This window comes from Vicia villosa, linkage group LG7 (genome assembly GCF_029867415.1).
Source record: "Vicia villosa cultivar HV-30 ecotype Madison, WI linkage group LG7, Vvil1.0, whole genome shotgun sequence".
Taxonomy (NCBI): Eukaryota; Viridiplantae; Streptophyta; class Magnoliopsida; order Fabales; family Fabaceae; genus Vicia; species Vicia villosa.
In genome coordinates, this window is record NC_081186.1 from 41,732,614 (window position 1) to 41,747,488 (window position 14,875).

Genomic DNA, 14,875 nt, shown 5'->3' on the forward strand with positions numbered 1-14,875 from the left:
AAGTAGTGATGTATTGGGCCACGAAATTTTGGGCCTTGTAACATGTTCAGAACCGTACCCCTCTGTTGCTGCCGCACCATGTGCCTGGGCTGGGCCTCACGCGAAACCCTGCTCCTCACACCCCTAATTGCAGGCCCAGATTTGCCTCATAACCTAGTTTTAATTCATTATCTTTCTGCTGATGCACCCATGCTGTCTAGACTTTAGAACAATTTTAATTTTGTTTTTTTTTTTTCTTTTTTTTCTTTTCAACTTTTAATTCATAAATCTTTTCCTCTCAAAAATGTATAAAAAATGACTTTAGGTATTTTAGAGTTTGTGAATAATTTTCATGATTTTTGTTAATTTTCCTTAATTGCTTTAATCCTTTTAATAAATCCTTTTTTCACAATATGTTTGAATTGTTTTGTTTAATACTTCTTTTGTAAATAAATCTCTAATAGACTTAGGAATTATTTTTTTGTCTCATTTTTTTGTATAGAATTATGTGTGCTTGTGAGTATCATTTGTTTGCTATAATTCTCAATTTTATTTGTCGCATGTTGATTTTCCTTTACCTATTCCATGCATAGTTTTTGTTGTTAATGAATTGTATAGTTTATCATTTTAAATCCCTTATATCATATAACATAGATTAGGAAATAGGCTAGTTCCCTTTCATTCTTTTTCTTTTCAACTTTTAAAATACTTAATAAAAATCGATGAAGATCATACCGTTGCTATATTTCATGGTAGGAAAGAAATGATTGAAGCGTAGGCCTCGATGTACGTTCTTTCCTACTTAGCGGAGAAGAAATGATTGAGGTGTGAAGCCTCGGTGTATTTCTTAACCGTTATTTAGAGAAACGATTGTGGCGTAGGCCTCGATGTGCATTCTCTAAATATTCATAAAAAACTCTTTTTGTATCTCTTTTACCTAGCGGAGAAGAAATGATCGAGGTGTGAAGCCTCGATGTATTTCTTAACCGTTATTTAGAGAAACGATTGTGGCGTAGGCCTCGATGTGCGTTCTCTAAATATTCAAAAACAAACAAAAAACTCTTTTTGGTATGATCTAAGTCACAAATTAAAATCCCCATAAAAAACACCAACCAAAAACACTTCAAAAAACCTAATAAATGTTCAGACTTAAAACAAAAGTGAGGAAGTGATGCGAGACCTTGTAGTGGGTTCTCGTCATCATGGAATTACCCTTAAAAGATACAAACCAATCTCTTTTTCTCCTTTCTAAGGGCAAGTTATCTCCGCTCCATCGCATCCTAGGCTGTCCCCTTGTGCAAGAGCGTGAGCGTTGACTCCGCCCAATTAAAAAACACAAAAACAAACAGAAAATCGTGAGCCGAGCTACGGTAACTCTGATTCCTGAAAAGGATACGTAGGCAGCGGGGTAGGGCCCGTGCGAGTACAATTCTTTATTTTCCCTACATTTTGCATTCATTCGCATTTAGACATAGACATAGATATACACCCTTTAGATAGAAACAAACATAGGTGGATACCATCGAGTACGATGGGCGCGAGGGGTGCTAATACCTTCCCCTCGCGTAACCGACTCCCGTACCTTGATTCTCTGGTCGCAAGACCTTGTTCCTTCCTTTGTTAGGTTTCCTGGTATTCCTTTCCCTTATGGGATAAATATATTGGTGGCGACTCTGTTCATTTTTCGCGAGCGTGCGACAGCTGGCGACTCTGCTGGGGATGTTGCTAGACCTGTTGCTGGTCCATCCTTAGTGAGTCGATCCTAGCCTGCGTTTGTTTGTTTATTTACTGGGTGTTTATTTGTTTTTATGTCTATACCTTGTATATATGTTTGCATGTTTACTTTTCTGCCTGCATATCATGTTTATTTCTGTTTGCACATCATGCATATGGATTATATTCTGTGTTCCTTGGGGTCTTCTGTTCTGTTTTGCAGGTTGGGTGGGATTGTTCTATGAGGTAAAAGGCCCAATACCCAGGCCATGAGTGATACCTTAGGAACTAGGAATAGAGTGGCCATGACGGACAGAAGACGTATGTCTGATTGATCCGATCATGTATCCACGGGCAGAGCTTGGTTGAAAGAGGCAATATCGTATGATTACGCCTACTTTCAATCCTCTGTTGGCTTTTTGACCTACCTTGACCTAGACTACACCCGTGAGTGGGGAGGGATATACATGACAGGTACAGTTGGTGACCGTTCTGTTCTGCTGATGACTTGTGTTCTCATGGTTTCATTGTGCCTATGCCGGACCTTTGATCCTGTAACGTCTGATCTTATCCAGAGGCAACACACACTTCTCCTATGTGGGGAAACTTCCATTGCATCATTTACATCATGGCATATTTACCTTCCAAAAAAAAAAAAGAGAAAAGAAAAGAAAGAAAAGATGTAGTAAAAAAAAAAGAAAAAAAGAAAAGAAGAAAAATAGTATTATTTCTCATATGCATGCCATTTTTCAGGGTATCCGAGGTTATTACTTTTCATCCAGGATGGCTAGCAACGTGACCGCTACCAGAGAAGCTACAAGGCGTACTCACACTTACAGTTTCCATCGCGAAGGTTTGGTTCAGTTGGGGCAATTGGGTGGATTGATCACTGGTTATAATAAAACTGTGTTCACTGAGAATTATGGAAACATCTTGACTCTTTTGGACTCACACGTCGACGAATGGGGTTTGTCTACTCTTCTCCAGTTCTATGATCCTGACTTGCGTTGTTTCACCTTCTCAGGCTATCAGTTGGCTCCCACTCTCGAGGAGTACTCTCACTTTCTCAATATCAAGATTCAACACAAGGTTCCTTTCGTGTGTGTCCCAGAGAAACCTGATTTGAACAACATTGCCAACGCTCTTTATTTGAGCATAGAAGACGTCCTTGGGAATTGGAAGAAGAATGGTAACACCCATGGTTTCTATATGAGTTTCTTGGTTGAGAAGGCCCAAGAGTTGGCCAACAAAAAGATGTGGGAGGCCTTCAACGCCCTTCTGGCCGTTTTGATTTATGGGATCGTGATGTTCCCTAACATTCACAAGTTCGTTGATCTGGCTGCTATATGTCTTTTTGTGGAGAAGAATCCGGTCCCTACTTTGCTAGCCGATACGTACTATTCTGTTCACTCTCGATATGGGAAAGGAGGAGCCATAAGAAATTGTTTGCCGTTGTTATACACCTGGTTTAAGTCCCACCTGCCTACAAGTGGTCCTTTCATTACTTCTACTCAGAAATGGCCTCAAAGGATCATGGGGCTTACCGAAAATGACATTGTCTGGTGTCCTACTGGGATGGACGTAGAGGAGGTTATAACTAGTTGTGGTGCTTTTGACAATGTTCCCCTCATAGGAACAAAAGGTGTTATCAATTATAATCCTAAGCTAGCGCTGCGTCAACTGGGTTTTGCACTTGAAAACAAGCCTTCGGACAAAGAGATATTTGAATCCGTTTGCTTTGAGAAGGGAACCGATCTAAAAGGTTTAGAAAAAGTGGTGAGTGCCTGGAATGACATCCATACGAGTGATCAGATTTCTCTAGGTGAAAAGAATGCCGTTGCCAAACAAGCCTACACGGATTGGGTTGAAAATAGAGTTAAAGATCGCCTGTTGCCTTTCCCGAAGGTTAATCCATTGTACGAGCAGCCACCTAAGATTCCAATTGCCACTGTACCTGCTGAGAATCGTGTCCAGGTAGATATGGAATGCACCCAATTGCACGAAAAGAAGTCAGATGCGCAACCGAAACATTGTCTTGTGGACCAGAAAAAGGTTGAGTTGACACACGAAGCCAAAATGCTGAAGGGAGGATCTTCCAGAGTTCAAAAGAGGGCTAGAACCGAAAAAGGTGAAAGAGATACTACTGTTACTGTCGAAGATCACCAGAAGATCCTAAAAAGGGCCATGAAAGAGGCAGAGGAGAAACTCAAGCGAGAGTACCGAGAAGACTTGAAAGCTTATAAGCTCAAGATAGAAAGGGATGCTAGAGTTGAAGTAAAGAATCTGAAAAAGAAACTGGAAGAAGAGACCACTAAAAGAATGGCAATTGAGACTCAACTGAAAGGAAGTCACCTCCGTAATACTCGACTAACAGAAGAAAATGCCAAGCTCAGAGATCGAATGATGGAGGACATATCTGAGAAGGATTATCTCCCAGAATGCAAAGGATGTGACGAACTCAGGGAGTGCTGCAAGAAGCTAGATGGGCATTTGTTTCGCAAAGATGAGGTGATTCAAAGCCTTCTTAAAGGAAGAGATCGAGAAGCAACCAAGAAACTGTTTGATGAAACTAAGAAGTGGAGCGACGAGCACTTCAGACAAGGAGGACCTCTGTTTTATATTCAGATGGATTGATGTTTGGGTCTGTATGTTTCGACCACCACCAGACTTGTTGGATGGGGTCTTTTATTTCCCTTGCTGAACTATCTTGTCAATGTATGGCTTGCCCAAGTTTAAAATTCTTGTTATGAATAAAAAGAACTAGTTTCTCTTGACACTTATCTTTTGTCACATTGTTAGCTATTCTGGATCAATATTAAATCTTGGATACTCTGAAAATGGCACATCACGTCATACGCACACATGCACTCATACATTCACATTATCACATTGCATTTTTCAGGTTATTGTACAAGAAACTAATTGGGGTCCCTTTCAGCAACAGATTTCTTTTCCGACGACGAAGCTGACTTTCTTACATCCTTACCGTACCCGGAGCAACGAGAGACTCATGGATCAATTTGAGCAGAACCAAGCTGCCCTCCGTAGGGATATGGATGTTATGGGGGAGAGAATGGCCCAACTTATGGAGACTCTCCATGCCGTTGTTCAAGGACAGGATGAACTCAGAAAGAGCGTCGCTAGTTTGGTCAAAGATACTCCTACCAATTCTGCTGACGGAGGGGTGAAAACTAAAGAGACTCCTATTAATGAGACACTGAAAGTAGTGGACGACCACCATGAGGTTATTGATCTTGAACATGATCTTACTGCTGAGTTGACTGAGACTGCTAAGATGTACCAAGCTCTTGAAGAACGTCTTAAGGCTGTTGAGGTTGCTAAAACTTCGAGTTTCGACACTGCTGCTATGTGCTTGGTACCTGGGATTGTTATTCCCCCGAAGTTCAAAGTGCCAGATTTTGATAAATACAAGGGAGTCACCTGTCCAGAGACTCACATTCGTTCCTACTGCCGTAAGATGGCCGCTCACGCTGAGAACGAACCTCTGCTTATGCACTTCTTCCAGGATAGTCTCACTGGAGCCCCGTTGGAATGGTACATGAAACTTGAGAGGTCTAATGTCAGTACTTGGGGACAACTTGTCGACGCCTTCTTGAAGCAATACCACTACAATACTGCTATGGCTCCCAGCCGTGCCCAGCTACAAAATATGTCACAGAAATCTGAAGAGTCTTTTAAAGAATACGCCCAGAGGTGGCGTGAACTTGCGTCCCGTGTCCAACCTCCTCTTTTGGACCGCGAGTTGATTGATCTGTTTATGGGGACTCTAAAAGGGCCGTATCTTCAGCACATGGTTAGTAATACTTCTCCTTCCTTTTCGGATGTGGTCATCATTGGTGAGAGGGTTGAGAACTGTGTCAAAGCTGGTACCATTCAAGGTGTTACTAATCCTAGCAACTCAAGTGGTAATGGTAAGAAGCCGTATTCTGGGTTTGTGAAGAAGAAGGAAGGTGAGACTAGCACTGCCTCTGTTGACCAAGGTCGAGCTCCTGCATATTCTGCTGTTCCACCTCCTTATTATCCGATGCCTTATGCTGTTCCAGGTCCGTATGTCCCTCAAGCATATGCTGCTGCTCTTCCACAACCATGGATGGCACCCCAACAGCCTTTCGTACCACAACAACAAGCTGCTGTTTCTCAGAATCGCCAACAGAATCCTAGGCCTCAAGGTCAAAGAGGTCCACAGAGGCAAAGATACCCTGACAGGCGTATAGATCCGGTTCCAATGCCGTATGCTCAGCTTCTTCCCCAATTACTTGCTGGTCAATTAGTGCAACTCCGCGAAATGGGTCCTCCACCTGACCCTCTTCCTCCTGGGTATGATGCGAATTCTCATTGTGAATTTCATTCTGGGGCTCCCGGCCACACAATTGAGAAATGCAGGGCATTCAAGTGGAAAGTCCAGGATCTTCTCGATGACAAGCTCATCTCGTTCACTCCTACTGGTCCTAATGTGCAGAATAATCCTATGCCTCCTCATGCCGGTGCGACCCATGCTATTGAGCTATGTGATGATCAGATCCTAGTGAGTGATGTTAATGAGGTAAGGATGCCGCTAGCAGTTGTCAGAGAATATCTTATGCAACAAAAGGTTTTGTGTGAACTACATGACTACTGTTTGCAATGTTCTTCTAACCCTGAGGAATGTGTTAGGTTGAGAGAAGAAATCCAGAAACTAATGGATGAAGGTGTTCTTAGAGTGGAAAGGGTCGTTCCTGTCGAAGATGTGGCTACTCTAGAGATACCTTACTATCCTGCTGAGGTGTCAAAGAATCAGAGTACTCCTTTGGTCATTCGTGCTCCGGGTACTCCCTTGGTCATTCAGGCTCCGAGGACTCCTTTGGTTATTCAGGTTCCAAATGTTCCTTCGACTCCTTCAACCTCGTCTATTGTTCCCTCTCCTGTGAATGATTCTAAGGCTGTTCCTTGGAGTTATAATGCCGTGTATATTCGAGGGAAGAAATATGATTGTCCTCCAGTGGGTAATTCGAGCATCACCAATATTACTGGCACTAGTGGCATTACCCGTAGTGGTCGGATCTTTGCTGCCCCTCCTCCACCTCCTAAAGAGACCAATAAAGAGGCTAGTACACAAGCAAAAGGAAAGCAAGTTGCTGTTGATCCTCCTGTAACACGTAATGCACAAGATGCCGAGCAACTCTTGAAGATCATCAAGAAAAGTGATTACAAAGTGATTGACCAACTTGATCAGACCCAAGCCAAGATCTCCATCTTGTCTCTCTTGGTGCATTCCGAAGCTCATCGTGATGCTCTGATGAAAGTTCTGGCTTCCGCTCACGTAACTCAAGACATTACCGTGCCTCAGTTTGAAGGGGTTGTGACCAACATTGCTGCTGGCAATTGTCTGGGTTTTTCTGATGATGAGCTTCCACCTGAGGGTAGAGCACACAACAAAGCGTTGCATATCTCCGTCAAGTGTCTGGATGCTGTGTTGTCTCGAGTTCTGATTGATACCGGTTCTTCTCTTAATGTGATGCCCAAGACTACTTTGTTTAAGCTGAGTATGGATGGGATTATGATGAGACCATGCACTATGAGTGTCAGAGCGTTTGACGGCTCCAGAAGGTCCGTAGAAGGGGAAATTGATCTGCCTGTTTTGATTGGCCCTCACATGTTCTATATTGCCTTCTATGTCATGGATATAAGTCCTTCATACACTTGCCTCTTGGGTCGTCCTTGGATCCATGCTGCTGGAGCTGTGACATCTACCCTCCATCAGTGTTTGAAGTTTGTTGTGAATGACAAGATTGTTGTGATCACTGGTGAAGAGGATTTGATCGTCAATAATCTGGCGTCATACCGTTATGTTGAAGTGGAGGGAGAGATACAAGAGACACCTTTTCAGGCCTTAGAAATTGTGTCGGTTGATAAACTCCCCGTCGTTGAAAATAAGAAAGAACTCGGAGCACCCCTCTCGTCTCTGAATGATGCTAAGGCCTTCTTAGAAGCTGGTACTCCCCATAGTGCCTGGGGCAAGCTGATTGATGTTCATGAGAAGCGAGACAAGTATGGCCTTGGGTATCAACCATCTTCCTCTACTCAGCTCAGTATAATTCCTGGAAAGAAGGTGATTCCCCCCATTTCTCAAGTGTTCGTCAGTGCAAGCACCAGTTCTGGAGGTCAGGTTCTCGCCGTGGATGATGATGATGAAGAAGATCTCTCCAAATTCATTTGCCATGCTGCGCCTGGACAGGAACTCAATAATTGGACTATCTTGGACATCCCCAGAGTCACTTTTATGGAGATGTAATTTTCTTGTTTCGATAAGTCATATGCTTCGCCCTAAGCATTTTGACCATTTTGTACAAAGAAGGGCCCCCATGTTGTTTCAATTTGTTTAATATTGAATAAAAATCATATCTTCGCATGCAATTACTGTTCCATTTCTTTCATTTTTTGTTTTACTTTAAAAACTTTTTCAAAAATGGCAAAGCTTTTTCTTTTTCTTTTATGTATTACATTCTAAGGCATAAATCATCCATCGTGCAGATCCGGCTCGAATTCCATCAAAAATGATAATGTTACAGTTCCACGTCTTGATATCCTTGAGAATCCAATTGACCAAGCTGATGAGGATAGTGGGGAAGATTGTGAAGTCCCCGAGGAATTGGCAAGACTTTTGAGACAAGAAGAGAAATCTATTCAGCCACATCAGGAAGCCATAGAAATCATCAACCTCGGTACAGAAGAAGCAAAGAGAGAAGTCAAGATAGGTGCCGCTTTGGAAAGTGATGTAAAAAGAAGGTTGATTGAGTTGCTTCGAGAGTATGTTGATATCTTCGCCTGGTCATATGAAGACATGCCTGGTTTAGACACGGATATAGTTATGCACAGGCTACCTCTCAAACCAGAATGTCCGCCGGTAAAACAAAAACCACGAAGAACTCGACCTGATATGGCTTTGAAAATCAAGGAAGAAGTTGAAAAACAGTTGAAGGCTGGTTTCTTATCTGTGTGTGAGTATCCTCCTTGGATTGCAAACATAGTACCCGTTCCTAAGAAGGACGGAAAGGTACGCATGTGTGTCGACTACCGAGATTTGAATAGGGCAAGTCCGAAGGATGATTTCCCTCTGCCTCATATTGATGTGCTAGTCGACAACACTGCTCAGTATTCGGTATTCTCCTTCATGGATGGTTTTTCTGGCTATAATCAAATAAAAATGGCTCCTGAAGATATGACCAAGACTACTTTTACCACTCCGTGGGGTACGTATTGTTATAAGGTGATGCCTTTTGGTCTTAAGAATGCTGGTGCAACATATCAGCGAGCTATGGTGACCCTTTTCCATGATATGATCCATAAAGAGATTGAGGTGTACGTCGATGATATGATTGCAAAATCCCAAACTGAGGAGGAACATTTGGTATACCTTGGGAAATTGTTTGCTCGTTTGCGTAAATTCAAGTTGAGGCTTAATCCAAACAAGTGCACTTTTGGAGTGCGATCTGGAAAATTACTTGGATTCATTGTGAGCCAACGAGGGATTGAGGTCGACCCTGACAAAGTAAGAGCAATACAGAATATGCCAGCACCAAAGAATGAAAAAGAGGTCCGAGGGTTCCTTGGGAGATTGAATTACATAGCCAGGTTCATTTCTCATCTCACTGATACCTGTGAACCCATCTTTAAACTGCTGCGCAAGAACCAAGATATCCGATGGGATGATCATTGTCAGGAAGCCTTTGAAAAGATTAAACAGTACCTCCAAGAGCCACCAATTCTCATACCTCCGGTTCCTGGGAGGCCGCTTCTTATGTACTTAACTGTGCTTGAAGGATCTATGGGGTGTGTGCTGGGCCAACATGACGAGTCTGGTCGAAAAGAGTGCGCCATTTATTACCTGAGCAAAAAGTTTACCGATTGTGAATCCCGCTACTCACTACTCGAGAAAACTTGCTGTGCTTTGGTATGGGCTGCTCGCCGACTGAGGCAGTATATGTTGACTCACACTACTCTATTGATCTCCAAAATGGACCCGATAAAGTACATCTTTGAAAAACCGGCTCTCACAGGAAGACTAGCCCGATGGCAAATGCTTTTATCAGAATATGACATCCAGTACGTCACACAGAAGGCCATCAAAGGAAGTGTCCTTGCAGATCATCTTGCTCATCAGCCATTAGAAGAGTATCAGTCAATGAAGTTTGACTTTCCTGATGAAGATATCATGAAACTGGATGATAACGAAGGACCCGAACCAGGAGAGCGATGGACTCTCACGTTCGATGGTGCATCAAATGCTATGGGCCATGGTATTGGGGCAGTTTTGACTTCTCCTCGTCAAACTCACATCCCTTTCACAGCTAGAATATGCTTTGATTGCACAAACAATGTCGCAGAATACGAAGCTTGCATAATGGGTCTCGAAGCGGCCATTGATATGAGAATCAAGATCCTTGAGGTCTATGGGGATTCTGCCCTGGTTATACATCAAGTAAGAGGTGATTGGGAAACACGACATCCCAATTTAGTTCCTTATAGGGACTATATCTTGGAGTTGTTGCCCGCTTTCGAGGAAATCACTTTCAATCACATCCCCCGAGAGGAAAATCAATTGGCAGATGCTTTGGCTACTTTGGCGGCTATGTTCAGAGTTAGCTCCCCTAAGGAAGTGCCAGACATAACGATCCTCCGTTACAAAGAGCCTGCCCATGCATTCCCTGCTCATTGTCTCACTACTGAAGATGTGTATGATGAAAAGCCATGGTATTACGACATCAAGAGGTATGTTGAGAAGCAAGAGTATCCCGAAGATGCTACGATTGGTGATAAGCGAACGCTTCGAAGGTTAGCATCCAAGTTCTTCTTGTCAGGAGACGTCCTGTACAAAAGAAACTATGATTCAGTTTTGCTCAGATGCGTGGATAGACACGAAGCAGAACTGATCATGCGGGAAATTCATGAAGGATCTTTCGGAACTCATTCCAGTGGACATTCTATGGCCAAAAAGATCTTGCGAGCAGGATATTACTGGATGACGATTGAAAGTGATTGTTATGTGTACGTGAAGAAATGTCACAAATGTCAAGTGTATGCTGACAGAATTCATGTTCCCCCGACTCCTCTGAATGTCCTGACATCACCTTGGCCCTTTGCTATGTGGGGCATAGATATGATTGGACGGATAGAGCCGCAAGCTTCAAATGGACACAGATTTATTCTTGTTGCCATCGACTACTTCACCAAATGGGTTGAAGCTGCTTCTTACAAGAACGTGACCAAGCAAGTCGTTACTCGCTTCATCAAGAAAGAGATCATATGCCGATATGGGATTCCAAACAAGATCATCACTGATAATGGGTCCAATCTTAATAACAGAATGATGGCAGAGTTGTGTGAAGAGTTCAAGATTGAACATCACAATTCATCACCCTATCGGCCAAAGATGAATGGCGCCGTCGAAGCTGCTAACAAGAATATAAAGAAGATTGTCCAGAAGATGGTTAGAACGTATAAAGATTGGCATGAGATGTTGCCATTTGCTTTGCATGGCTATAGAACTTCTGTTCGTACTTCAACTGGGGCAACTCCCTTCTCTCTTGTCTACGGCATGGAGGCTGTATTACCTGTCGAAGTGGAAATTCCTTCGTTGAGAGTCCTGATGGACGCCAAACTCGATGAAACAGAATGGGTTCAAACGAGGCTTGATCATCTCAATCTAATTGAGGAGAAACGCTTATCTGCTATCTGCCATGGCCAGTTGTATCAAAAGAGGATCAAGAAAGCGTATGACAAGAAGATTCGGCCTCGAGAATTCCACACAGGTGACCTAGTCGTAAGGAAGATCTTGCCAATTCACACTGATCCAAGGGGCAAATGGACTCCCAACTATGAGGGACCATACATTGTGAAGAAAGCATTTTCAGGTGGTGCTTTAATTCTGACAAAGATGGATGGGGAAGACGTTCCACTTCCAGTCAATTCAGACTCAGTCAAAAAATACTACGCATAAAAGACCCGCTAGGTCGACGTACCTAGGCAAAATAAGGGCATCCCGGCAAACCAAAAGGGTTTGGGCAAAAATTAGGGATAAAACAAAAAAAGAATAACCCGCTAAGTTGAAAACCCGAAAGGGCGACTTAGGCAAAAAGGGGTATCCCGCTGGATTGAAAACCCGAAAGGGCGATCCAGGCAAAAGTTAGGGATCAAAAGCGAGAGGCTGCAGTCTGAATATCCTTCACAAAGACCACTATACGCCTTTGGCAAAACGGACAGATCAATCCAACCGCTACCCTTCTGAAGCAAAGCATTGAGAGGATCAAGGATATGGGAACTGTAGCAATATCAGTTTTAATGGAAATCCGAGCATTTCTCTTTGCCATTTTGCTCTTTACATGTTGTATTTTCCTTTTCGCAACTACCTCATTTAGGAGTTGCTTCCTTGTACAGAAGCCTATTCACAGGCATCCCATCAATAAAATGATCTTTCGATGCAAAAGCTTTCTTTCTTTCTTTTCATTTTACGCATGCGAGGTGTGATTTAATTCGTTATTAAACATTGCATTGAGAACATGGGGGGCAATAATCACAAAATCAAAACGAAACATGATGTTACGTAAACATAAAAGTGCTCGAAGGGGCACCATTTGCATCCAAACGTTGTTTTCTGTGCAGGTTGCAGGTTCTAGCCATCATCTTGACTCATGACGTGTCACAAAGGTCATCATCATCCCGCATGAAAGTCCCAGAATATAATTCATCAGTACTGGTAAGCATGGAGCACATGAAAAGGTCCATATCCCCCTTCCATATGGCAGACGAAGAATGGTCTCTCAAAAGCTCGTGATTCCCCGAGCAGTATAGGATGTAAAGAAAGTCGAGCAAAGTCACTTCCTCCCCAACAGAGTTATGTTCTAATCCTCCACACAGTTGCCAATAATCTTTGGCACCATGAAGCTTCCAACGCCCACCCACAATGACGTCTCAAGATCACAGGCAACGGACCCCAATGATCCTACTCTCCGGTTCCCTCACTAATGCCTTTATTTGGCACTCTTTGCATATAGAATCCATTGCATATAGCATTTGCATCCTCAGAAGCGTAGCATATCCATCAAAATGGAACATTACGCCATAGAGAAAGTCAAACATGCATACAAAGCATAAGCCAGATCATACAAATCACCCCTCTATCAGGACAATGATACATCCTCACATAAAATGCCCTCACAAATTCCAATTGATATCTGCTACTACATCGCAAACCTCCTCCACCCACAGTGCCGATACTTGGTTTTCACCAATCCCCAATCCCCAGTAAGCCCATCTACCAAGTTTCTCAAACGCGCGTCTGTATCTCTTTTGATGCTCGTCTGTGTCTCTTTTATACTCGTCTGTATCTCCTTTTGATGCTCGTCTGTGTCTCTTTTATACTCGTCTGTATCTCCTCTGATGCTCGTCTGTGTCTCTTTTATACTCGTCTGTATTTCCTCTGATGCTCGTCTGTGTCTCTTTTATACTCGTCTGTATCTCTTTTGATGCTCGTCTGTGTCTCTTTTATACTCGTCTGTATCTCCTTTTGATGCTCGTCTGTGTCTCTTTTATACTCGTCTGTATCTCCTCTGATGCTCGTCTGTGTCTCTTTTATACTCGTCTGTATCTCTTTTGATGCTCGTCTGTGTCTCTTTTATACTCGTCTGTATCTCCTTTTGATGCTCGTCTGTGTCTCTTTTATACTCGTCTGTATCTCCTCTGATGCTCGTCTGTGTCTCTTTATACTCGTCTGTATCTCCTCTGATGCTCGTCTGTATCCCTTTTGATGCTCGTCTGTATCTCCCTTTGATGCTCGTCTGCACCTCTTTTGATGCTCGTCTGTGTCTCTTTTGTACTCGTCTGTATCTCCTTCGATGCTCGTCTGTATCTCTTTGGATGCTCGTTTGTATCTCTTTTGATGCTCGTTTGTATCTCTTTTGATGCTCGTATGTGTCATTCTTTTGTACTCGTCTGTACCTTCTTTTGATGCTCGTCTGTATCTCCCTCAAAACAATTGTCTATGTCACCTTATCCTTCTGTCAAACCTGCTTCTCTCCCAATCATTTCCATGTAAATACCACTTTTTTCGAGAACCTTGTATCGGCACCATTACCACATCACCGGATACCACCATTCGAACCCATTACCCATTGTAAATTCTTCCACCAGAAAAACAAAAAAACAAAAATCTCTTTCCCCAGCAGATACCAAAACAAAAACCAAAAAAATAAGGATATCATTTACCCTATCTTCTCTTTAGGACAAATTTCTGATACTTTTATATTTAATCTCCTTCTACCTCGAATGTTCGAAAGGCTAACGCCAATCTCACCTTCAGGTTTAAGATGATTAAATAGGGGCAGCTGTCATACCCCAAATTTGTCCTACCCCCTTTACTTCTAACTGGCTTAGGCTTTGCATTCATGTACATACATCACTTAGGTCATAATCCATATCCATGCATTCATATCATAGGTGTTATTCAAAGACGAGCAAGAAAAAGCTCCATTGCAAAAGAAGTTTGATCAGAGAATGAGAAAACTGAGGTATAATCATGTGGCTCTATGTTCATTGAAGTCCTCCTGGATTGGGGTGTCTCTCTGCTTCAAATCAGGGCATTGATTAGAGGGTACAAGCTTGCAAATCATCTGGTTCCTTAAGTCAGGGTTTCCTTGACCAAAGTCAACCAGTTGACTTTCCGGTCAACAGTTAATCAGGAGTGGTTTCTATGTGTGAAAAGCTTCTCATGCCGACTATGTGGATGTGTTTGTTTGACTGGATTTGATTGGAGGAGATTTAATCGGGAATTTCATCAATAATCAGGAAAATCAGAACAGTTGACTTTTGGGTCAAAAAACTGAAGAATTGTTCAAATGTTGACTTTTGGTGGAAAATCGGTCAAGGAAAGTCGAAGAATGGATAAAATCGGGAGTTTGATAGAAAGTTTCCAAAAATGGAAAAAAGACAAAAATGGGAACTTTTCAACACTTAGAAAATTTATGATCCTTTGAATCATGATGAGCAGTCCACTTCAGCACTGATTTACACGTGTCAAATGGCATTGTTTGGAAAAAATTCCAACATCAAAGTTGTTTCTCTCATGGAGGAGAACAACTTTGTAGTTGGAAGTTTTTTCATTTAAAGCTTGTATCAAGAGATATTAAGG

The 14,875-nt window shown here is 42.5% G+C and overlaps 1 protein-coding gene across 1 annotated transcript; it reads left to right on the plus strand.

Moving 5' to 3' along the window:
* Positions 1–2,475: 2,475 nt before the first annotated feature.
* On the plus strand, positions 2,476–12,384 carry LOC131618926 (uncharacterized). Its single transcript, XM_058890076.1, has 3 exons — positions 2,476–2,659; positions 2,804–4,048; positions 12,359–12,384. The coding sequence occupies exons 1-3, from the start codon at positions 2,476–2,478 to the stop codon at positions 12,382–12,384; spliced, it is 1,455 nt and encodes a 484-aa protein (XP_058746059.1).
* Positions 12,385–14,875: the final 2,491 nt, after the last annotated feature.